The sequence below is a fragment of the Ambystoma mexicanum genome, chromosome 1q (assembly GCF_040938575.1).
Source record: "Ambystoma mexicanum isolate Mex_15411 chromosome 1q, UKY_AmexF1_1, whole genome shotgun sequence".
Lineage (NCBI taxonomy): Eukaryota > Metazoa > Chordata > Amphibia > Caudata > Ambystomatidae > Ambystoma > Ambystoma mexicanum.
In genome coordinates this window covers 848,037,342-848,063,526 of record NC_090922.1, presented here as the reverse complement: position 1 = coordinate 848,063,526, position 26,185 = coordinate 848,037,342, and the positions used below count along the sequence as shown (strand labels likewise).

The window sequence follows — 26,185 nt, the reverse complement described above, 5'->3', positions numbered from 1 at the left end:
CGTGTTTCCTCTGCATACCATCTGCATGGCCATTTTAGATAATGCACAATATATGTTTCAAGTACATTGATCTGCATTTCTGCTCGTTCTCGGATGAATTAATGCATCTCCTTTCATTATATTATTGTAAACAAGACTTTCTAAACTTGGGGAAGCGGCTGTGTAGTGGCTGCAAAAAACATGCGTATGACACTTTTGCTGGCAGCCCGTTAGCATGCACATAGACATAGCAAAGATTTTTTCTCAATCTTTATGTGCAAAGATTGTTGCCTGGGAAAACAGTTTTAACACATTTAACTTCCATGTGTAAAATAGGTCAATACTTCTAATTCTCTTATAGTGTGATTTTCTTAACATTCCCTTTAATATAATTTCAAATATACCCTAATTCGATGAGGGCACACTCTGTACTCTTCCTCGGATACCAGCGAGTTGGTAACTGTAGTAGTACTGTCAGCTATGTTTTACATATTCCATAGGTCCCGTGTCAACACAGCAAGCCTGGATTACCTCTGGAATTTGATTGCAATTTGCACAATTGGTGAGCAGTAGATAGTGTGAGCTTTATGAGCCATCCAGGGTTGGTTCCATGGAAAGAGGTGGGTAGACTGGAGAGCTGGCACGGTTGGAGATGGGCTAGTCGGAGAGATGGCCAGGACGGTGGGGGGAGGTTGAGGGGCGAAGGGGGTCTGACCAGGATCACAAAGATTGGCTCAAATAGTTGGATTTCAAGGACTGCTTCCAGGTCACCTATGCCAGAATTCTATTTGACTATGTTTTAGGATTTCATTTTACAAATCTGCTTTGGCGGACAGGTGAATGGTTAAATGGTTGTTTCAACATTCAGTTCTGCACGTGTTCACATTGTATTGACTATTACACTACTTGAATTATGTTATTTGGCTTTTCTGTACTGTGCCCGTTACCACCGCCTTGGTCTTAGAATGGTCAGTCCTTGTCCATGGGTGGGCGAATGGTGACTCCCCCATGGTGTTAATACTAGACCGTACTCTGTGGGAAGAGTAGAAGAAGGGAACACAGATGGAATTAAAGGGTAAGTAGGTGGAGAATAGGCAAACAGAATGCAACAAAGTTGGGTAACAAACATAAGGCTAGGATAACACAAGGCATAAGGAATATGCAAGCTGGGATGTGTGTATGGCTGCTTGTTAGGAAAGGAAGTGTACATTAGTAGAAAGAAAGAGACAACCTTAAGGGCAACCTCATCTTTAGGTGGTTCAAGACATCTTAATTGTGTAGAGTAGAGGTCTATTAAGACTTGTTATGGATGTAAGATGGCCTTAGGATGTGCTCAAGAGTTCCAGATAGTTTTGGTGGCTGTAATACCAGCTGGTAATGTTAAACCTCTCCCCTGGTTAGAGAGCCTGCAGGCTGGACAGGGCAAGCCCACTTGGCAGACGTGTCTCAGAGCCATACCCTATGCATTGAGGGTATTCAGGTCAATGCGAAGGTGATTGTTGTATCTAGTTTCCCTTTCCTGTATGCCCGTATGCGTGTGGACGTCCTTTGGGTGTGTATAAGGAAGGGAGGTGTGTTGTATCCTGTCTCCCGCCCCTGTACGCCTGCACATGTGTGTGGAGCTATGTCGCTGTGGAATGTCTTGCAGGTGCTTAGAATGTTCTGGTTTGCCTGTGAGAGTTCCATCCAGCGCAGGTGGAGGCATGTAGCCTGGGTGGTGGGAGCCAGTGTGCTCTCCTGAACATACTTGAGATCCCGAATGTAATCTCCAGTACCTGATGTCTTGATTGTAACCTGATGACTATATAACGTAATAAAGAGCCTAAGGACTTACCCGCAGCCTCCAAGATGACTTAATTTCAGTGAGACAAAAAGGTATTCCCACCCAAAGCCAAAACCAAACGTCCTCAGGCCTGAAAAGAAATAATCTCCATTGTTAAGAAAACACGATCCTTAGTTTTACTGATTATCCTTCAGAGACTGGGTCAAGGCTCTGGTAGTCCACCAAGCATTATTAGGTGGGGAAATAGTTACTTGAGCAATTAAGGCACAATGTAGTTGGTGAAGTCCAAGCAGTAACACGTATTTAGAGAAAGGAGTAGGTGCCTGCACATTCCTTTTGATTAAAATCAACACCATTCATATCATGAAGAATAGGAGGGAAGCAGAAGTGTAGTAGGCACATCTAATGAGGTAAACCTTGATCGAGTATGGCATTGTAGAAAACTAGAGTTCAAGCATTGAGTTCATTATTTTGTGAGATAATATCCACATGCCTGCCCTATGTGATAAAATACAATATCAACAAAAGAAGTATCATAAACAGACATGAGTAAGCAAAGCTGTGAGGGAGAAAGCTCATCGTAGAGTCAAAATAAACATATTATTTTCAGTAGCCAGGCAATATGTAAGCTGAATGTGAGGGCAGGCTTCCCCCGGAGTCAACTGTCTAGGAAATAGCATGGGAGTCATAGCGGAACAGTATAGTTTTTATGGCATTTTTCAATTGAAGAAACTGGTGGATGGTTCATATATATTTGGGAGTGTGTTCCCAAGTTGAGGTGTGAGAGTTGAAAAGGAGGGTCCTCCTAATTTCTTCTCTGAATAGGCAAGCACCACCAATGTCATGAGTGTTGCTTGCCAGTGTTTTCGGTTGGGAATGCATCTGTTAAGTTTTACTGGATGAATCTGAGGCCCTTTCCTGAAGTGCTTTGAAAGTTATGCACAGCGTTTTAAAAGCAATTCTCCTGCCTGTGATCTCTGTAACCCAAGCATAGTAAGATCTGCAGAGTTGCATTCTGGGCTCTCTGGAGTCTAGCAATGAGGTATGCTGGGGCACCTGGGTAAAGGCTATTCTTATAGTCGAATATGGAGATTACTATTGATATTACGGCTATGCGTTTTTGGGGCAAAGACAAAAATGGGAGGATCTTGCTAAAACGAATGTTGTTATTTCAGGTTTGAGGGAAATTTTGGCGTCTATAGTTACCCTAGGTTTTGACAATCTGAGAGTCAGGTAATGATGGGAGCAATAGGCCTATTCCTTTTAAAAGAAGGGTTTTTAAGGATGTTTTAAGGATTTTCGTTTTTTTCTGAATTCACTAATAGATGGTTATGTGCCATCCAAGTGTCTGTTGTTTAATGCATTCTGAGATATCAAACAAGGGAGTAGAATTGCTCTGTATTTTAGAGATGAGATGTTAGCATGTGCCCACATAGAGGGAATTCTTTATCCTAGCATGCGCCACATCCAGATGCAATAGTGAATGTTAGCATGTGCCTCACTTAGTTGGAATCCCCAACCTAGCCTGCGTTGCATTTCGATAGAATTGTAAATACTAGCATGTGCACACATAGAGGGAATTCTTTAGCCTAGCATGCGCCACATCTAGATGGAATAGTGAATGTTAGCACGTGCACACATAGAGGGAACTCTTTATCCTAGCATGCGCCACATCCAGATGCAATAGTGAATGTTAGCATGTGCCTCACTTAGTTGGAATCCTCAACCTAGCCTCCGTTGCATCTCGATAGAATTGTAAATACTAGCATGTGCACACATAGAGGGAACTCTTTTGCCTAGCATGCGCCACATCTAGGTGGAATAGTGAATGTTAGCATGTGCCACACTTAGTTGGAATCCTCAACCTAGCCTGCGTCGCACCTGGATAGAATAGTAAATGTTAGCATGTGCACACATAGAGGGAATTCTTTACCCTAGCATGCGCCACATCTAGATGGAATAGTGAATGTTAGCATGTGCACACATAGAGGGAACTCTTTTGCCTAGCATGCGCCACATCTAGATGGAATAGTGAATGTTAGCATGTGCCTCACTTAGTTGGAATTCTCAACCTAGCCTGCGTCGCATCTGGATAGAATAGTAAATGTATGTTAGCATGTGCACACATAGAGGGAATTCTTTAGCCTACCACGCGCCACATCTAGATAGAAAGCAATTCAATGACTGATATAGGGCTCGTGGACGTAGCGTGCAATCATGAAACAATAACCAACCCACTAACAACTTCACTCCTCTGCCTCTCAAACTCATGTAGATGCACTGTGTTTGGTCTATTAGACAGGACATGAACCACTCGAGGGCTCTCGCTCTAATACCGGATTCAAATAGGCATTCACAAATAATGTTAAGGTCAACCAGGTCAAATGCTGCAGAAATATAGAGTCGTTTTATACACTATTTTTCACTGTATAATTCACTAGCTCCCTATGGCACTCCATGCATTCTATGCCTTTGTTAGATCTTGACAAACGAGCTTGAGATCAAAAGAGCTGTTTGTGGTGTGTGAGGAGATGTATGAATATGGATGTCATGTTTCATCGAGTGGGGGAGCAGAGGTCTTTGTGATCTAGCGCCTGAGTGGAAAATGCTCTCAATGATAGAGACATGGTTAAACCGAAATGTTGGAGGCAGAAATGTAAAAGGAGTGTGGCATTCCATGTTTTTTTTTCTCCAGGATTGGATGAACTCCTGCTGACACAGTGCCTAGCGACACTTCGAGGGTTCACAGCTTCCTAATCCTAAGAAATATCACACAAACAATGCATTGCCATATCCAAACACTGCACAGACAGAGCACATAAACTGACTGAAATGAGAATGGCAGTTCAATGGGTAAATGCAATCGTAAGAAAAATTGCTCACGTTTTGAAAACATTGGCAGCCATGCGACAGCCTGGCATACACTTGGGGGCTTCATCACATCTGAGGCAGATTTTGTGCCCATATTACCACCGTCAGTAAATACTGTTACCTCAGTGATAATTTGAGCGGCTCTGCCAGATTACAGAAATAAGATTTACTAATGTGTCATTGATCCTTTCCTGCCTTACTTTTCAAAGGGGTGAGAAGGTGGGCCCTAGAGATCACAACTTGTTCTCGCTCTTTGGGGGTTCCAGGGGTGTCGCTATGGGTGTCTGGGGGGCTATAGCCCCAGGTGATTTGGTTTTAGCCCCGGGTAGAAGCTCAGGGGCTACAACCAAAAGGCTAGGTAGCCCTGAGTCCCGAAAGTCCCATCATTAGCCTAGCCCTGGATCTTTTCCAGACTGAGCAACACCCCTGGAGGGTCCACACCTGTAATGAGGGCTTTGGAGTATATATGACAATGAAGTAGCAGGGGGCATGTGAGCCAGGCAAATGATCATGAATAAGCAGTGTAGCTTCTCACACACATACATATGTGTGGAATTATCTGTCCTGAGGGCCAGATGGTGAACATAATGTGCCAGTGAGATGTCACAAACTTGCAAAGGTTTACTGTTTTAAATGTGTTCTCTGCCTCCAGATCATCATGAGGCACCTGTAAAATCGGGCTTTTTATCTAACAATGGCTATTGTGTCTTTGACAGAGCCATGCACTGCAAGGCCAGAGGAAATGGCCGCAAACAACATAAGGCTAAAATGGTCTCCGGAAAGCAAATTATATAGTCAGCATGGTCAATTCATTGAATTTGAATGCATTTCCGCAGAGTACAGGAAAAATGAAACCTTGCCATTCAGAGCACAATGCACCCGAGGCCAGCTAGAGCACCCCAACTGTGTACGGATGTGTAAGTATTGGCAGCAGTAACTCAAATTATGATTTCTTTATGTACTGGGTTATAATTAATGGAATGGTGTGTGTTTTTTAATGATTCTGTTATTTACCGTGTATCTGCAAACACCAGTCTGGATCGAAGAGTAAACATATTTGTCAGCGCTGATGCCATTTGAATAAAAATGTATTGACATATTGGTAAAGCGCGTCATGCCAAATTCCTCCCTGTGTTAAGAACTGAAATATCAGGTGGTAACATTATCCGCTCAATGTAATGGCAGTCAAAGCAATGATAGGCGAAAATTATTTTCATGCATTAGATCACAGAAGGGGCCCACATACAGGGCTAAGCAGATGGCGGGAAGCTGCACAACTGACTCCAACTATCACCAAAAGAATTAGCTTGCATAACTGTTATAAATAGCGTCATCAAATATTCTGGAGGAAGATCAATGACGTAACACAAAAGCATAATCAGGAAAAGGGAAAACAAGAGCTCCACTCATGTATATAATTCAGTGAAAAAACGTTGTTAAATGGATGTTATGGTTAAGTTGCACTGGTATAAACCTATGAAATTCAGTGAAAAAACATTGTTAAAGGGACATTATGGTTGCAAGTAAAAACCCAATAAATTCGCCAGTTATGGTAAGCTAAGCAACCATAACTCGTGCCACCATTGTGCACTGCTAAGGCTAACACACAGGATATCAAAGATGGAATTACAAATGTCATTGACGTGCAACTCAATATGTAACGTACGCCAACAATCCTTCAAATCTTGAACATTTTTCAATCACTATGTCAAACTAAAAGACAAAAGTAGAATAAAAACTTTACAGACCCTGGACACCTGCCCAGTACGCATCCACACTGACTATGAGGACATTCATTAGCCTGCATTTCAGGAACTGCTTGCAAAAGCAACTTCCACCACATCAGAATGTTAACAACACACCATTCCGCAATACGAAATCTTGTGCATAGACTGTACTATACAAAAAGTACTGCACTAGAACTGCAATATTTAAATAACATTCTCCTACATCGATCACCCAAACAACTCCTTCATGAAATAGAGCACATCCAAAGTGAATATTTTGGAATGGAAGTTGACTTAGAAAATTCAGTGGCTTTAGAAACTATTAGCAAAAACCTCACAAACACCAACCACCTTACAAGCACATACAAAAGCTGGCCAACCCTGCTGCAGTCTCTACCTCTCCTGTCACTCCCAGACCCTTTGCACGGCCCTTGCCTCTCACTTCATCTAAAAAAAACAGACATCCTCTCCACCCTCTCGTTCCCCCATCTTCTCCCTTCTCTTTCTGCAAACTCTGACCCTTCAGCAGCTGCCCCTGACACTCTTACTCTTCCTTTCTTCCCCTTTATCTCCTCTGATGAGGTTTCTAGCCAAGTCCGAACTATGAAAGTTTTGTCAAAACAGGTTCTTCCCTGTTCTCGAAAACCATCAAGGACCACATTGACACCCTTGCTCCTGCCCTGGCTGATTTCTGCAACCTCTCCTTCACCTCGGGAGCCTTCCCCTCCCCTCTGAAGCACTCTCTTGTGCACCCTCTTCTCAAGAAACCCACAACTGATCCTTCTTGTCCAGCTAACTATTGCCCAATTTCCATTACTCCCTTTCTTGGCAAACTCCTGGAAAAGTTGGCCATCTCTCAGCTTAACCTTCATTCCAATTCTGTTGGCTGTCTCCATGACCATCAGTCTGGCTTTAAAGCTGCCAGAAGCATGGAAACTGCTCTCCTGAACATCCGTGAAGACTTGCTCTCCAACCTTGACTCTAAAATACCCTCTGTCCTCATCCTACTCGATCTCTCTTCTGCCTTTGATACAGTCAACCATACCATCCCGCTCAACTGTCCCTGTGACAACTTGGGTATCACTGATCAGACTCTGGTCTGGCTGACTTCTTTCCTCTCTGATCGACTGTCCCAGGTCCAACTTGGGTCCTTCCTTTCCTCTATCTCGCTCTCTACCTGCAGTGTTCCCCAGCGGTCTAACATCTCACCCTGGCTTTTCAACCAATACCTGGAAACTCTCGCCCATCGCATTGCATCTCTCTGCTCCAATTTTCAGTGCTATGTGGATGACACTGAACTCATTTTCAGGCTTCAATGGCCACCTCTTCTCCTTCTCTCATCTCTGATTGCTTGTCTGCTATTCAGGAGTGGTGTGCCACCAACAATGTCTGTCTTAATGCCAAAAAGACGGCCATCCTCCTCGTCAGCACACCTCCACCCTTCTTTCCTGTCACACTCTGATTGGCCTCCCTTGGCCCTCCTCCTATCCCCAACCTTGAGGTCATCTTCGACTGCACGCTTTCCTTTTCGGGCCGACATCTCTGATGTCTCTAAAAAGTCAAACTTTTAACTGCACATCCTCAGAGGTATTCTGCCTTTCCTCTCCTTACCCCAGAAGCTCACTGTATCTCGATTCCTGGTTCTCTCTAGGTTGAATTAGTGCAACGGCTTCTTCCTAAATCTACCAACTTCTAATCTCGGCCCTTTACATCTCATCCAGAACAGGACTGCAAGACTTGTCCTTGGCCTCAAGGCCTCGGATCGTATCTCTCCAGCCCTGAAATCTCTTCATTGGCTCCCAGTGGCTGCAAGGATTCAATTCAAAACTCTTTGCATTGTCCACAAGGCTTTCTGGGGCCTGGGTCCAAAATACCTTCGACTCTCTCTCCGTAAATACCTTCCCTCTCGAGCTCTGTGCTCCTCCACCTCTACCTCAGGGTCAGTCGTTTCTCAAATAAACAAGCTGGGGGTAGTTCTCTGTCTTTGACTGGGGCCTCCCTCTGGAACAGCCTCTCTGCTACTCTGAAACTTGAGGAGAACAATCTCTGGTTCCGGAAGCACCTCAAGAGCTTCCTCTTTGCTTCTGCCTTCTCTCCTCCTCGCCCCTGCTGATCTTTTCTGCTACGGCATCATGCACCTGGTTACTCTCTGATTTCGGGCCCAGGTACTTGAACACCCTGCCACGCGCCCGCACTGCCTCCTGGCAAACCTTGCACTTGGAACTGTATCTGTAACCCTACAGACTCCCCTTTTTTTCTGCACTTATCGGATTCTCCCTGTCTGTGCCTTAAACCTAGAACTTGCCACTTGCTGGCTGCACTACCACCTATTGCTGTTTTTTATTCCCATGCTCAGCACTTTCCATTTCTCCCCTCCCCGCCTGCGCTCTCCCCATTACCTCTCCCTTGCACTTGCTTGTTCTCAATGTCACTGGGCCTAGTAAGATCGTTGTTTTTGTTCTCCCTTGTTCCATATCAAAATCAATATAAAAAAGAAATAGCTAAGTTTCAAAACACATCTGCTGAAATACCAGACAAAGTATGTGTCTGTTGTCACAGAACATTTTATAAAAATAGCACTAAAATAGTAGATATAAAATAGAGGACACTGAGGAATCCCAATAATTCCAATTAGCTTTATATCGAAAATAAGTACAAAATAACTGACCCCTCAATAGTTTGCAAAAACTGCAATGCAAAGCTTGATAATAACCAAATGCCATCACATGCTCTCACTAATAACATAGAAATCTTCCCACTTCCAAAAACTCTCCGACAACTTAACTTGTATGAGAGCATTATAATCCAAACAGTACACCCATTTCAAGCATAATACGCCTTCAACTGAAAACAGCCAAATTGCCTCCATCTGAGTTACTAAAAGGCATTTGTGGCAAAGTAGTATATTCGCCATTAGATCTTAAAGAAAATGTACAAACTCTAGGAGTATAATGGCCAATAGATCAATCATTAATTTTACTAGTTAATGTACCAACAAAATTCAAAAATAGCAGCAACATCTAGTCGAACGGAACAAAGTTAGACAAGCCCTAGAATATACCAAAGAAAACAATTACTTCTACAAAGATAGAAACATTTAGGAAAACTTAAAAGAAACCACCCAAATAATTCTCGAGTCACCACAAACTGGCCAATCTGAACATGTAGATCCTGTTACTGAAGCCAAAATGGTAGACCATTATACAATTCACACACTACACTCCATAGACACCATAGAAGATGCATTAGAAACATATAAAATGCGTCAAGCCAAAGGCTCCCCAATGAACATATGGGAGAAAAGTGTAGAAGCACATTCTTTTCCTCTACTCTTCCCTACTGGAAAAGGAGGAAGATATTATGAAAGATCTACTCAAATTAGTGCATCAGAATATCGATCTTTACAAATATATTCTGAAGACCCAAGATTCAGACAAAATGAAGAATACATTTTCCACCTCCTGTTCAAAAGTGAACCAGCAACTCTATGTTATGGAGTAGCAGACACATTAAAAACAGGCTCTAATTGTTTAAACATGTTCACTACCCTTCTGCTTCAAAAGATAAAAGACACAAGTTTTGCAGTCAAGTATCACAAATCTCTTGGCAAACATGCATGGTACAAAAGAATACTGGTTCCGGCGTCACGCAGGTGTACGTTGTATGCTGAGGAACCTAGGCCCGCCCACATGGTTTGTTACTTTAAATTGTGCAGAATACGCATGGAATGACTTGCTTGACTGCTTGCACACTGTAAAAGAAAATAAAGCGGTGTTGGAAGAGAGGTGGTTCATCCCGCCCCTCTCGCCACTCCCGCAACATGGATCACACTTGTGCTGATGGGGGAGACATCCCCTTTACCCCCAACTACAATCTGTTTTAATCACCTACTAATTACAAACATAACTAAACCTTATTACAGTACAAAGGCACCATTTTAGGTGATCCGCCAAATGCCATCTTTTATTAGGCCTGAAAATGATCTCTAAAAGCCAGTCTCTCCCTCTGGCCCGCGCTTCACACCACCAGCCCAGGCCCCTGCCCCTCTGCCTCCTGCCAGCTTCGCACAAACTTTGTTCTCACGGAAGTTCCGCTATTCATTGTTGCAACTTTTAGTGCCGTCCCAGACCAGATGAGCTTACTTCACTGTGTGAGACCAAAACATGCCCTAGCCTGAGACCATCCATCTCCACTAACCTGCTCGTGTCCCTCTTGAACCCCATCCTGCCAAGCTGTAAACTACCAGGCCCATGTCCACCTGCTCTTTGGTACAGATACACCCCTTTAGTGGCCAAACGAAAATACCACCGAGAGCCCTGACCCCAGACACTCATATATTCTTTCTAATCATAACACTTGTCTATTTGTATCATGAGGCATCGGGTAGATCAAAACCTCCAAGATGGGCACCTGGGTCAGGGATTCTGGGTTTATGGGTACCAGTGTGCAGAGGGCACAATGCCTGCCTACAGCTTGTCTATGAACTTGAGTGCTATTTGTCTCAATCTCTCAAATGCTGTTATTGCAAGATTAGTTAGTCAGGGAAAGTGTCATTTTTGCTGGCCTGACCTTCACCTCGCAAGGATGAGCCCAGCTGACCCACGTGCTGCGAGAGTGATGTCTAAGCACTCACCAATCCCATGTGGTCGACACTTATGGATCTATACGGCACTGACAACTGCAATACTTGTGCAAAATGTGAGCTAGAACAACATGGTGTCAATGTGCAGCCATTTTGGATGCTCATTTCCCATCACAGTAATAAAGCCTGCGTCTCTGCGGGCCTCGCAGAATACACACGCATTTTCAGTAGTGAAAAAGAGCAAGGTCGCATAGGCTATACAGATATTATTGCTGAATGGACTTACTGTGGAGAATAGTTATTGTATTGTCCACTGAAGGACGAATACGGGGAGTGAGTCGGAGCGTCCTGCAGGTGCATGATAAGGGATTCTGGGAATGAATGCGAGGAGAGGGGTGCTGGGTTTTCTCACTTCTAAGTGTTTTTTCTATCCTCTGTCCCTTCGACTTATGGTCTGCTCTTTGGCTGAGGGCAAACACAACTGAGAAGGGGGGGAAATGCCCCCATAAAGGAGAGCGCATTGCGTGGCAATAGTTAATTGGAATTCGGACACCCCAGTGATGCAGTTTCGCTGAGAGGGAGGACACTCCACCTGAGACCCCGTTAGAACGAGTGATCTCTTTGCCTACCTGCTGAGGGACTAAGCAGTGTTGTAGTGGCTAAGATGAAAGTGTCTTCTGCTTCCTGCCTAACAGTGATGTATTTTATAACTATATTTTTATATATCTAAGTGTATGTTTTTTCATGTATGCCAAGTTTATGTATACATATATTGTGTGAATAAAGGGCCTGTAAGGAGCCATTTGTTTTATGATAACGAGTAGTTTATGTGTGTTTTTTTTGTTGCTTGTCTGAGTCCAATAACTTGTTTTGCCAGGGATCCGGGGAGACGCAAGAGTAAGTGTTCCCCTCACATGGCCAAACAGACGCAAATCATGTTTGCACTGTGAGCAGGGTCTTTGTGATGATATGGACGCCAAAGGATCCTGCTAATAAATTGAAGTTAAAGTTTTGGACTCGGACCAGCAGAAAAAGGAAAACACATTTATTTCCCTTTTCCTTTCTCTCTTTGTATCGAGAGGAAGAGGAAAAAAAAGAGAAAACTGGTGTATAGTTGTGTGTGTATTGTGATATTGATGATAGGGAAGTGAAACATCCATTTCATACGATGAGTTCCCTATTTAGGAAAACATTTTGCTCCGCTGCCGGAGAATGTCCAGAAGTAACTATCCCAGGGTGACCGAAAATGCCATATGATAAAATTGCACAGGCTTGGGTATGTGGTGCAGGATTGAGTGAGACCTGGGATACGAGTATAGGAGAGGCAAGTCCAACTGAATTGATTAAATGTTTACAACAGGTCCCAATAGAGAAGGGGAAGGAATGTTCGGCTCTCGGGAGAAGCAGTTGGATTTTGTTGCATGCTTTTCAAAAAATGCATCAACTGAATGTAGAATTACAGCTTAGCGTTCAGAAATTGGAAAAGGAACTGGCTGCTGAAAAACAAATTGCATTAATGCAGCAGCTCCAAATGAAATTATATCATGATAAGGCAGCTAAATACCAAGCTGTAGCTGAACAGGCTTTGATAAGAGTGGCTCGCTATAAATATCGGAAGAGAAGAGGAAGAGTCAATTCTCTTAAGGTCGCAACCGTGATTGCTGCCGCAGGTATGGATTGGGACCCCGATCAGTGGGATGGTGATGTGTTTGATAGCATTACTACTGATAGTGGTTCTGAACCAGATTTTGTATCCAAACCAAAACCAGCATGTAAAGAGGTGATGGTTAATCCCGTAATATGCAGAAAGTTGGGTCGTCATCCCGGTGTGGTAGACATGACAGCTCTTGAGGATTATTCACAACTGGAAGTTGGTGAAATAATGAACCGATTGAAACTGAGGGCGGGTGAATCTTTACTAGCTTGGATGGTTAGAATGTTTGATGGAGGAGCGGCGGGTCTTCTGGTAGATACAACAGATTCTGTCCAGATTTTTACCCTTATCAAATGATGTTGAAATACAGGAGACCCTGCATGCAGGTCCACTTTGTGATGGTAATGGTGACAATGGGCAATAGTGTCTTCTGTAACTAGCAGCGCAAGGATGTAATCATAAATATGCTATCACGGTGGATTGGCCGACTGACGATAAAAAATGGAACACATTGAGGGAAGCTATTCAAAGAATTGGGGTACATGCTATGAAGGAGGTTATTCAGCTAGACAATCTGGAGCATATAGGGATGGTAAACTTGTCAGTTTCTGCTAGAAACACCTTAGTTCGGACAGCTCCTCCTGCATATGAAAATGTCATAATGACCCTATTGATGGGCATGACGGGTAAATTAACTGTTGAAGTAGTCGATGCGATTAGACATCTATCAGATTTAGGATAATGGGAAAAGCCAGAGGAACGATCTCTGGAGAGGGAGGGGCGAAATGAAAAACGCACTCCTGGCAGGCAGTTTGATAGCTGAGATTCTCGTGTATTTAGTAAGGATATGTCCCTGGCTTTGTTGCCTTCCCAAACCCATGCCTGGTGCCCCCATGGTTGGAACCGTACCACATGCGCTGCCTCAACGTTGTTTTATTTTGCCTTCACTTTAGCTTACTCTCCGTGTGCTCGCTACTCAGTCTGTCATTGACTGGACCACGCTTCACTGCTCTGGACATATACGCCTCCTTAAACTTGGAGTTGTGATATGTAGTTCAAGCTGAATTAGAGTACCAAACCTGCCAGAATGGGTTCATAATGCAGGCAGGGGTGCACTGAGAACCAAAAGAGGCGCTGGAAATAGTTTTGAAAGTGGCCTCATATTACACATTTTCAGCCGGCCCAACCTTTTCCTATGAGAACATTTGGAGAAAAAATAGGTAACCACACAAAAGAGGCACAGGGTGCAGAGGCCTACCTGGAAATCTCCAGAGTTCTGTATAGGCCAGTCCTCACCTGACCGCAGGTCTCATGTGCTTCCTGTGGCTGGCCGGTCATGGGGGGGGGGTGCACACTCTTAGGGCCTGCCCTGCCCACTTAGATGGATTTAGACCTCCCCAGGTTGCAGTGGTGGACAACACAACCTGTTATGAGTTTGAGCAGCAGTGCTACCGCTACGCTGGGCTCAGTGAGGAGGACCTGAAGGAAATTGTGAGTGCCTGCGACGGAGGGTTCAGGCTTCACGGCTTAGTTTAGCAAAATGCTTGGTGGTGAACATTAAAAGTATTTGTAGAAGGTGGTGGGAACATTGTCATCTAGTTCAATGTAAATCAACACGAGGATGGTGTGTGACTGAAATCGAGCATTGGCAAAGCCAATAGGTTTGACTTCAGTATAGGCATTGGAAAGTAAGGATTGACGGATTCGTGATAGCAGTTCAGCTGTACAAAAACCTTTGTGAGCTAGGATGGCAACTTTACAAAATGGTTTTATGGTACACTTTAGACGCTCAGAGCTTGTACGTATATATTGCTTAGCTAACGTGTAAAGTGAGGAAACTAGTGGGACTGCTGGTTCTTAGTGCTTCAGGGTACCCTGTTTGGTCAAAGCTTATCATACGAGGACATGTGAAATGATCCAGCTGTGCTGCCTGCCTGAAATGAGCACTTAATATATATGGGACACCAATTTCAAGGAGAACATTTGAGGTGTACCGGGTGGTGGAAACTACTAGTGGTCGGTAAATGTCTATGTAAGAATGAACTGGACAATTAGTCACTTACATGAGACATTTAAAATATGCTCAACATAGTTAACAGATATGTGATGTGTCCATCTTCTATGTTGTTGTGTATGTTTCTATTTTTAACACGGCAAGTGAAATTAATGAAATAAGTGTTATTTGGCGTTGGGGCACCAAAGGGCTCCTTTGTGTTAGTTGTGTCCCTCCCTTCACTCCACCCACTCCCCCTTTCTCCTTACAACAAAACCACTTCATCAACATCATTCTGTCTGGCAATGTTCATTTAGACTGCAGTGATTTTGTCTCTACTTGTTAGTTTGGGCTGTTAGGTGTAACTTGTGACCCCTATAAGTGGAAACGATTGCATTGGAGTACAGATAGGGGGAATGACATATGGGGAGGGACAAACAGCCTGTAGGTGTTGTTTGGTTATGTGCCCACCCATTGCCTGCCCACGGCCCTGCTAATCCCTATGGTCATTCCCATCCAGTTCCTGCCCCTTCCCGCCCAACACTCCTCCTCATGGGAACTCTTTGAGCTCGCTTTAATGAAGCCTTACCATGAAACTATGTACTCAAAGTGCCTGCCAGTGTTTTTTCTAAGTAGTCTGCTGAGAGTTAATGACTTAATTGGAGCTGTACACCCTCTACTGGTGTAATATGATATGTCTCACCAGGTCTGCATCCAGCCACGTGATTAATAAGCACTCTGCATGTCCTTCACTGAAGTTCTTTTAAAAACAAGCATTATTAAAGCCAACTATTTTGACTTGTGTATAAGCATTAGGCATTTGCCGGGCACTGCTATTAGATGCCCAGGTACTTGCACAATTTTGCACCCACTACCAACATTGGCTATTTCATACCACTATGGCTGTGCATGGCAAGGGTCTTTTCCATGCCTACACAAAAGCTCAAACTGTTGGCATTGTCAATGCTTGTTTCATTTGTGTGACTGCTGGACAAGCGGAAATCAGTCTTCTGAGAGTTAATGACTTAATTGGAGTTGTAAACATGCAACTGGTGTAATAAACATTTCGTAACCAGGTCTGGCTAGTCACTCAATATAAAAGCACAATAGCTGCCCTTCACTGAAGTCCTCTTAAGAACAAGCATTGACAAAGCCAACAGTTTTGGCTTATGTGCACCTAATAGTCATTTGCCAGGCACTGCTGTTAGATGCCCAGGTACACGCACCATTTTGCACCTGCCACAATCAATGACCAGTTAATGCCACTACTACGGCAGTGCCTGGCAAGTGCCTTTCCTATGCCTATACAAAAGGCCAAACTGTTGGCGTTGCCAATGTTTGTTTTCATTTGTGAGGCTGCTGGAAATCTATACTGCAATGTTTACTTTGTTATTTATCTATGGATGCTCAGTGTTTCATGGGTTTGCTGAACGAAGACTGGTGTTTTGTATTGGTTTGTGGGGCTGCTGGGCAAGGGGAACTCTGAATGCCAAGCATTACTTTATTTGCTGTTATCTATGGGCAAGTTGCATGTGCTGCGGCTGTACGTGTGTGTATTTTGTGGAGGGATTCAACAGAGGATGTCTGGTGCAACCTCCTTGGGTGTTAGGAACAGAGGGGGCTAGGATTTCTCCGGGGAACTCTGGATTTTGGTGCTTTCTGAAAATTACAAAATGCGTTTCTGCCATCATGACTGAAGGTAGGGGCCCATCGTTAATGGTGCAGTAGTACTTATGGCAAAGGGTTGCTGTACAGGGGTTCACTTTCGTGGCAGGGCCAGACGGGGCAATAGAGATACTAGAAGGTGTACAGAGGACGGCACGGTTGATAGAGTGTCAGTCACATGTTAGGCTGCACATGTGACCACTCTGCCTCAGAACAGTGTTCGCTCAAGGCAGCAGCCTGTCTGGAAATCCCCCTATGACTATGTGCTGGTGAAAGGGGTGCAGAAAGTTCTGCTCAGAAGAGGCTTTTCATGCTTTTTACAGCGGGTTTCTTCTTGTGTGCTGGAAGCTATGCTCAGCCCAGCAGTATCAGACATACAGCTGTCTGCTGGAATGGAGGGTGCGGGTTACATGGGAACTCCCAGTAGAACTTGAGCCTGTTGGAGAACCCCTCAAACCATATTTCTGCAGGGCCACTGAGTGGCGCAGGCAACAGTGCATCAAGAGCTCACTATATTGTACACAATCCCCAGGGAGCCCCTCCATGCTCAAATCTACCCCCTGCATTGAAAAATATGTATGTGTGTGGGCTACAGGTTGTGAATTGCTGTACCAAATCTTAACATCAATTGCTGCCACAGAACAGTAATTTCCATGCAAAATAACTGCTGATTATACAATTTGTAAAGCAAGTAATGCAGACCGGCCTACTTTTGACCCAACTACTTCATTCACCGTCTTGTTTCATAATCTACAATGAACTTCTCTTACATGTCCTATACGTGCTGGAATTGTTGGCAGATTTAATATAAGAGTCCTGTACCGATTTATTATTACAGGTGTACACTTACCCAGAAATCAATATGATACAGTGAGTCGAAAAGTCAGGCATGGTTGATTAATTCACAACTTGCAGAGAGAGTAACCAATGCAATGAGTTGTACTACTTTCAAGACTTGATGTCTGTCCCATGAAAACCAGTGATAGTCACATGCTTGTCGTAATTCTTTGGCACATGCATGCAGCTTTCCACGTATTATATGTGCAGTTTGACAAAATCTATCATGAAATATGCGCACCAAGCTAATGAGTTGTAATACTTTCAAGACCTAATGCCTGCCTAATGAAAATCTGCCAGACTTACATGCTTGTAGTCATTGTTAGCACACGCATGCAGATTTCAATGCATAATATTTGCAGTTCGGCAAAGTCTAACATGAACTATGCATACCAACCCAATGAGTTGTGCTACTTTCAAGATGTGTCACCTGCCCCATTAAAACCTATGTTAGTCACATGCATGTAGTCATTTTTGGCACAGGTATGCAACTTTCATTGTATAATATTTGCAGTTTGGCAAAGTCTAACATGAAATATGCACACCAATCCAATGAGTTGTATTACTGTCAAAATGTGTTGCCTGCCCCATTAAAAGCTGTGATAGTCGCATGCTTGTAGTCATTTTTTGTCACAGCACCTTTCATGCATAATATTTGCAGTTTGTTAAAGTGTAGCATGAAATATGCACACCAACCCAATGAGTTGTGCTACTTTCAAGACCTGTCGCCTGCCCTATTAAAACCTTTCATCGTCATATTTGTGTAGTCCTTTCTTGGCACAGGTATGCAACTTTCATTGTATAATATTTGCAGTTTGACAAAGTCTAACATGAAATATGCACACCAATACAATAGTTGTACTACTTTCAAAACATGTTGCCTGCCCCATTAAAGCTGTGATAGTCACCTACTTGTAGTAATTGCTTGACAAAGGAATGCAGCTTTCAAAGTATACTATTTGCAGTTCAACAAAGTTACACATGAAATGTGCACATCAACCCAATGAGTTTCACTACTTACACGACTTGATGCCTGCCACATGAAAACCTCTAATAGTCACATGCCTGTAGTTATTTCTTGTCCCAGGCATGCAGCTTTCAAAGCATAATATTTGCAGTTCAACAAAGTCTAAGATGAAATATGCACAGCAAGCTAGCACATATGCACCCTCATCAGCTGTCATGAGCAACTCTGAACACAACTAAGCGGTGTGCAAAACTACAGGTAGTTCCCTGGGGCAGTCGGGGAAGGAAGGTCTTTGCTCTCATGCCACACCCTGCATATGATAGTGTCTCCATGACACATACTCTGCATCCCTAGGATCCTAGCACTGGGGCAGAGAAGTGACTGGTCCTGCCCGTCTCCAGAGGTCCAGGAGCAAGGCTAGGGCCAAGCTGCGATTTCAATTGGCTTTGATCTTTTAAATCTTGCATTGCTCACCAGTCAAGTCATTTTTGGAGCAGGAGCAGAGAAAAAAATGTACTTATTTCTGAAATATGTGAAATGTTTCTCTTAAACAGTGAAGCGTGTTAAAATCCAGAGAGAGTAGTACAGAGTTTCCCTTCTGGCTGGGCAATATGGCTTTTGAAAAATTAAAGGATGGAACATGTTGATTGATTTGTGTGGTTGTATGGAAGTAAGGTATATTGATATTTTAAATGTAATAATATTCATTGATGTGGACTGTAAAGATATGTGATGATGTGTATAATTTGAATTTTAAAATGGTTTAATTTATCGTAATGTGTATACGGTTTTAATTAACCAATTGCACTATAAACTAATACAAACAAATATATGTCTTTTGTTACATTTCTTTACACATTTTTCCCAAAACTCAGATTCTGGTACATTTCTGTTTACCATGCTGGGCCTCTATCACCTTGTTAGGGTGTATTTATTTATTTTTATTTCCAAAGCAAATAACGCTAACCTCGGGGCACTTGAGAGAAGGCACACTGCAAATATATAGATCGTTGGTTACACAGGCCAGAGTGTACACAGTGTGAGATGAAAACCCAGGGAAAACAGAGAGCCACAGAAACGGAGCCAGGGCAAATCAGTCAACAAGGGCGAACTTTAACAATGTCTGCTAGCAAAACAGGAGACAGTGGAAATTGTGGAATCAAGTGTAGGCAAGTCAAACCTTCCATGTGTTGTGGTGCTGTATAAACTGCATCAACTGTAAAAAGTTTGCTAAAAGCAAAGGAAAGTAGAAACGACTCAGCAGCTACATTTTCTGAACTAGCTATGCAGTCAACCACTATGAGCACAGGAAAAAACGTACCCAAAGACCTTGTCCACAACACAGGTGTTAATGTTGAGATAAAACAACTAAAGACAATACAAATGCAACCTCAACTTGCTGTTTACCCCCACAACATTTTATTTATTTAATTTATTTGTTCATTTGTAGGGCGCTCCTGATCCTTAGGTGTCTGGGCGCATTCAAGAAAACTGCATTACATTTACAGTTACAGGCAGGCAACAGCAAGCTACTTACAGGTCAATGCACTTGTAGGATGCTGACCTAAGTCATCAGGTTAGATATCACACAGAATTAGATATTTTATACAATTTGCATTACAGTTACGGTAACAAGCAGCCAGCAGCAAACTACTTACAGGAGAGTTTGGTAGATATCATCACGTGTGATATCACACAAGATTAGGTATATCAGACAACTTTACAGTTTGTGACACAGTTGTATTGTCAAAGTGAATTAAGGCGTGTTTGCTAGTCCATATATAGGTGATGAGCGTAAGTTAGTGCACAAGTAGTTTAAAGGCATTCTTGTGTAAAGCCCCACAATGAAGGTTTGGCACATAACTCTCTACTGGCATGGAGTTCCATAATTTAGCGGCTAAAACAGGAAAGCTATTGCCCCCTGCTTTTTGTAGCTTAAATTTGGGAACTATGCGACAATGTGTAAGTGATGATCTTGTGGGTTTGTCAGACTGGTTTCTGGTAATTGTGCATGTGAAATATTTGGGAGCTGTATTAGATAGGCATTTATAGGTCAGGGCTAAGGTTTTGAACACAATTCTGTCTTGAACTAGTCGCCAACAGTATTGGTCCTTTTGTCTTGAATGGTACGCAAAGTTCTCGTGGCACAGGTTCAGCCTTGAGAAAGATGCACATTTCTCCTATGCCTGCTTTGATTTCTCTCCAGTTCACCACAATGTAGCAGCATCTTTTGTTTCAATTGATTTAAGAAACTGGAAACACACACTGGGCCGTTTTGAGAAGCAATCCGGATACATGACCCATTTCAACAGCATGGCTCTCTGGGAGGCTTTCAAACAAAGTAAAAGATATGGCCGTTTTTTAGCCAAAATGTGAAAATCCCATCAAATGATAGTGTCTGAAAATAGAAAACACATAGGCCATCTCAGAAAAATTACTAATTTATTTGGCAAGGACAGGATTAGCATTCAGAGAAAGATGAAGCTGACGAGTCGCTTGGTAAATGTCATTTTCTAGAATTAATTCACCTTGAGAAGGGATTTGATCCTGTATTTGCATCAGAATGTGATAGTATGCCAGAGAATGGTGATTATGTTAGCCTTGAGATTCCAAATGAATTATTAGCTATCCGTGCATCTCATATATTGCAAAATATAGTACATGCATTCAGCAAGCTGGCATGAGGTGCATTATTGCTGATGAAGCACGGTATGCGTCTAAAGTGGCGCAGTTGAATATGTGTGCACGTTATTGTGGTGCAAATGACAGCTTTGCAGTTCGCAAGGGCTTTCCAACAATATGTACATGCCAATAGTCTAACGGATGCATTGTTTGAATTCATGCAAAAAGGTGGTTTGTGTGTTGTCAATGTAGTGGTGCAGTGCGTATCATGGTGCTAGTGTTAAGTGACGATGCGTCAGAAACTTCCAAAGCCACAATACCTTCATTGTGCTGCACACGCCTTACCCTGGAGTTGGTGGATACTGTCCACGATGTTGAGTCATCTGAGGAATTCTTATTTTCTGGCCTCCAGAGTTCATTTGTTTACATTTCACAGACCACTGTGGATGTACTCTTTGTAACATTCCAGGAGGCCTATCAACTGCAAATGTGATAGTTCAGCTGTCGGACACAAGGTGGGCTTGCAGATGGCAGTCTGTCACTGTTGTAAAAGAACGATTTAAGGAAATGATGAATGTGCTGGAAAGCATTTCCAGTTTCCGGACTGAGGTCTATGTGAGTGCCAGTGTGGGATAGAGGGGTTTGGGCTCCTCGCTGCTGTGAACACTGTTGACTTTGTGGCCAACCTCGTAATATTTGATCATTTATTGTCACTCATGGACTCAAAAAATTGCGTGGCCTCAAATCCATGCTTCACAGGCCAAAGCACTGTGTGATGCTGTGATAAGCAGCATGCAAGTTATGCATCATAATTGGAACAGAATCTGGCAGCTGGTTATAGATTTTTGAAGAAGAATTGGTATAGATGTGTCAGATGCCAGGGATGTCATTTCACCAAATTGCCAGGGGTAGCGAAAGTGACATCACACAACCATTGACCTCTGATGACATCACAGGAAGTGATGTCATTTGACCCCACCTGAAGTGACATCAGGGGAAGCAATAGAACTCAGCCTTCGACTCTTTGACAAAACAGGAAGTGACATCACACAGCATTGTTTCAAAGTACACTAGGAAAAAAATGATGATGATTTCACTGTAAAGTTATATACATTTCATACAAGAATGGATCACCATATGTATCGTTAATATCAGTGCATATAGGCCCATATTACCAAATTATTGGAAATGCAAGCAGACATCCAAGGCAAAACGATAATGATGTGTTATTATATATGACTTACGCTTAAGCGCGTCATATAGAATAAATATACATACAATATCACCCAACCTGCCTGTGTTGGTACTCATTAATGAACCTCAGCAGGATAGAAGGCAGAGTTGACCTTGCCAGGAGTCGAACCTGTAACCTGCAGATCAAACACACATCACAGCAGCAAGCACTCAAAACACTGATCTCCATTTAAAAAAGAAAAATGGATTTTTGTTTTTGGCGTAGCACGGGAGACCACATGTGTAGCAAGGGAGACCGCAAGTTCGGCCCTTAAATGACATCCTGTTAGATGCCCAAGGAAACGAAAATGAAACACACTCTTGTATGGTTTTGTAACAACTAGAACCCTAGGGCGGCACTACCATTCAGAAAATAAAATCGAACAAGAATCAAAAACGCACGTTTCTTTTGCCAGTTCTAGATAGATTCATGGCTGAGTTGAGCCATCGTTTTACTATAGACAACAGAGGTCTAATAAGACGAGTGGAGGAATTGACTATGCCCGAGTCTGCAGCTTTCCTGAGCATTGAAGCCATTTTGCAATTAAATTCAATGTACCCCTCGCTTGACATTCATGCTTCTCAACAAATGTCTGTGATTACTGTTTCCAAAACCATTCTCAATGGCAATGTTCCAACCTAAGCTGATATTCTTGAGGTTCTTAAAAGCAGGGGTTTTGCCACCATGGCAAAGTGCATGCGCTCAGCATTAACTTTGCCAGTCACCTATGCATCTTGTGGACGCTCTTTCTCGGTTTTGAAATGTATAAAAAATCAGCTAAGGATTTAAATGTTGAACGGCCATTAGCGTTACTTGCAAGGTTGCATGTAAGCAAATATTGTGCAGGCAAAATCGCTTTTAAGAAAGTTGAGGAAGAGTTTTGTGGAAGAGCAGAGCATAGAGGGAAGTTTACATAATGTTGAAACTGACACCACCCACACTTATTCTGCATGAATCCTCCTGATGACGAAATAGGAGTGATTCTGAGTGCTCCATAATTTCCCAGCTCGAATATTCTATACAAGACTTTACCTTTTGTACCATTTTGTTCAAAACCATATGAACAATACAGAAATGGTTGTTCTATATTGAAATGTGCTATTTGTATTGAAACTCTGCATGACATTGAAATGCTCCACTATAAATCGCCTAAAGTAGCATCACAGGGGGAGGCCTGTATTCACTCACGCAAAAGCAGTAGAAATGTAATGAGTATACTGTACTTGTTTCAGGGTGACACATTTCAGGTTGCAAAGAAGTCATTCTTCCTATCAAATGAACGTTAGCACCTAAATGCATACAATGTGTGTAATTGCCAAGAGTCAATGGTCACCTATGCATTTTTTAAGCAAAGGTACAACTGGTGGTGGCCTTGTAGGTATTTTGGGTGATTATGTGTGCGTGAAGGCTCTGCTCGTCAAAGCAATGGAGCATTTCTGAACACACACAGGGAAAGCGACTGGTGCCTTCCATTGTACATGTGGAGACGCGTTATAGAGGCAGAGACTGTAGCGCAACACTTTTTCTCCGGGAGGAGACGGAGCCCATTGGCGCTGCCAGGGGTGTTGCTAGGTCTGGAAAAGATCAGGGGCTAAGCTCATGTTGGGACTGTTGGGACTTGGGGCTAGGTAGCATGTTGGTTGTAGCACCTGAGCTTCTATCCGGGGCTACAACCAAAAGACCCGGGGCTATAGCCCCCTCAGCACCCCCTATCAATAGAAGGTAGGCTGTTAAGTAATTGCAGAGGAATATGAGTTTCATCATAATCTTTGGGGGCATCAACGCCGGTAGCTTTGACATTTGGTGTTTGCTGTTGTGGCTATAGTCTTCAATCGAAGCCATAAACAACAGATTGTAACTTTAAATTATTGGGTGTTTTCCACACCGGTGGAATTCTTCTGTATAATTGATAGCTACCTATCTGTTCTACATGTTCTTTTCTCATAGATGAGGACTAGGATGAGAAAGATGTACAAAGGGTAAATGCCAGATTACCTACTGCTAATTCCATTATTCTAAATCCTACTCTTCCTCGTCACAGTCGTGGAGCCCACTCTTCTCTCACGCAGGAGAATATATGTATGTACTAGTTGATGTAATAAAGGTGGAAATGAAAAGGATGGCATCTGTTATACTATGTTTAGGAAGAAGGCAACAAGGTGTTTAGCTGTGATGTGGACCACCCGCACAGGTCAGGACTTGGACGACTCAGAATAATGCAGATACATTTTCTGGGTATGACTAAGTGCCACCATTGTGTTTGCTTAAGCCATAAGTCGCTTCCATTATTTCTTAACACTAAAAATGTGTTTCTTGTAAAATGCACAATGTTATTGTTTTTAACCTGATCACTCCATTCCCTAATCGATATTTATTTGCTTTCCCCCACGCCAGGACATCAAAATAAAAGAGCATTATTGTACTGGTTTCTCAGCAAGTATGAGGAAGATACACTGAAGGTTCCATCGAGAGATCATTGTATTTGGAAAGCATGTCCTGTGTCTCTATATTCATCTAACATGTGTCCAGTTATTCCTTTACTTATATTAATTGTAGGTTTATTATTTTTAGAAACCTCAGTATCATATACAGTTCAAACACATTAAAGTCATGATTTTAATATTTAGAATTTATCAATATCTATTCACATTTCTTGTATCCACAATAACATTGGTATTATTTTTCTCTGCTAATTGATACACACAAATATCTACGAATTAGAAAACGTGTGTTTTTTTGTGCTATTGAGGTGGCTGTAACCATATATCATTCAAATGAATATCGTGATATCCATCTTGTCAGAAATTTCTATTTACAAATGAACTTAAAGAAATATGTAGTCATCATCAATAATATTGTCACTGAAATAAAGTGTTGTGCTAATTGAACACATTAAAAATAATCTGATTCTTATTTATAATGAAGAAATGAAATATATATTTTGGTCGGAAAGACTGAGGAATTCACTGGGGGATATGCGTGGATTAGTAACCTGAGTTTACACACATTTTATTTAAGCTGCCACAATACACAAAACAGATATTCACATAAAGAAGCAGGATACACATCTTTATGTAACACCTGTGCATATTGCCACAGACCTGAAGGATTTATGATCCAATTCAAAGCATAGTGTTAGAAGATTTTATTTGTAGAGAACGCAGGCTAGGCTGTCAAGTAGTGTGGAACTCAATTTTATATCTTTCAGCAGGCACACAGGGTCTCACCCACAATGTCCTCTGGATTCCATGTCCTGTGGTACAAGGGTTCACTGGAGTTTCACTTTTTCAATATCTCTTGGGACTTCAGACTTCAAATATGATGGGTTAATGTGTCTCTTCACACTCCATGTCCCAGTGTAAAATGATTCTTGGGGTACTCGCATCCTCAGTAACCCTTGAAACACTGGGCTTCATTTCCCATTACACAATGCTTCCTGTGGTATTCACTTGCTTGCTTTTTCTTGAGTCCTTTTTCTTCAAGTCCCACTGTTCACTGATTCACTTTAATATGTTCTGTCTTTGTATTGCCTACAGGAGCCTTGATCATCAGGTTCCGGCATGAATCACTTCTTATAACGCGCCTTTTCTGTGGTGGCTCCAGGAACATTGCATATCAGGTTCAGGCAGGGTTCACTCCTTGTTAAGTCTCATTCATGGTTTGGCTGTGAGAACGTTTAACATCAGGTTTAGCATACAATACTTCCCCTTAACCTGAATTTCTCACCTTTGTGCTTTGGCCTTGTTAACAGCTCTTCTCTGTTCACTTCTTCTTCTCCAGATCCTTTGTTTTCTCCACTCCTAGTCTTCATGTCCAGGGTCAATTTGCCCAAACAGAGTAATTTCTCGACTGAGTCTATCCTTCTCCTCTAGGGGGGGTGTTCATGACCCTTGGTTGGGAGGCTGATTGTAGCTCCCCAATGCTAGCGCAACAGGTGCTTCCTTTTTATCTTGCCTCTCTAGCCCTGTTCTGAAGCATTTTAGTATCATCTACATGGTGGTTTCCGCCCTAACAGTTCTTACTGGAAAAGGCTTTGGTGTCAGACATCACAATGGAAAAAGAGGATCCCAGAAATATTTAATGAATACACAATTTTTTCAGTAGAGATATACAGGTGTCCAATATCTATGGCTGCCATAAATATTTCTCCTTTTAATCCGTAAAGATTGTCTTTATGAGCATTGTGTATGTAAACATTTTGTATAACTGTTTTTTCATTACTCTACATTTCGAAATGCTTCTTTAAAGGAATGGTTCGGTCAAAACATTTT

General features: G+C 42.5%; 1 protein-coding gene across 3 annotated transcripts in view; it reads left to right on the top strand.

Annotated features, from left to right (window-relative positions):
• The window catches only part of LOC138537920 (coagulation factor XIII B chain-like), a 656,126-nt gene extending 631,324 nt beyond the window's left edge, over positions 1 to 24,802 (top strand). The window contains exons 8-9 of one of the 3 annotated variants that reach the window (XM_069641490.1): positions 5,350 to 5,550; positions 24,309 to 24,802. In XM_069641490.1, coding sequence (XP_069497591.1) covers positions 5,350 to 5,550; positions 24,309 to 24,310 — 203 coding nt within the window. In that variant the 3' untranslated portion in view covers positions 24,311 to 24,802. The remainder of the gene's footprint in view (positions 1 to 5,349; positions 5,551 to 24,308) is intronic. The other 2 variants (XM_069641489.1, XM_069641491.1) reach the window with 2 other exon arrangements.
• Positions 24,803 to 26,185: the final 1,383 nt, after the last annotated feature.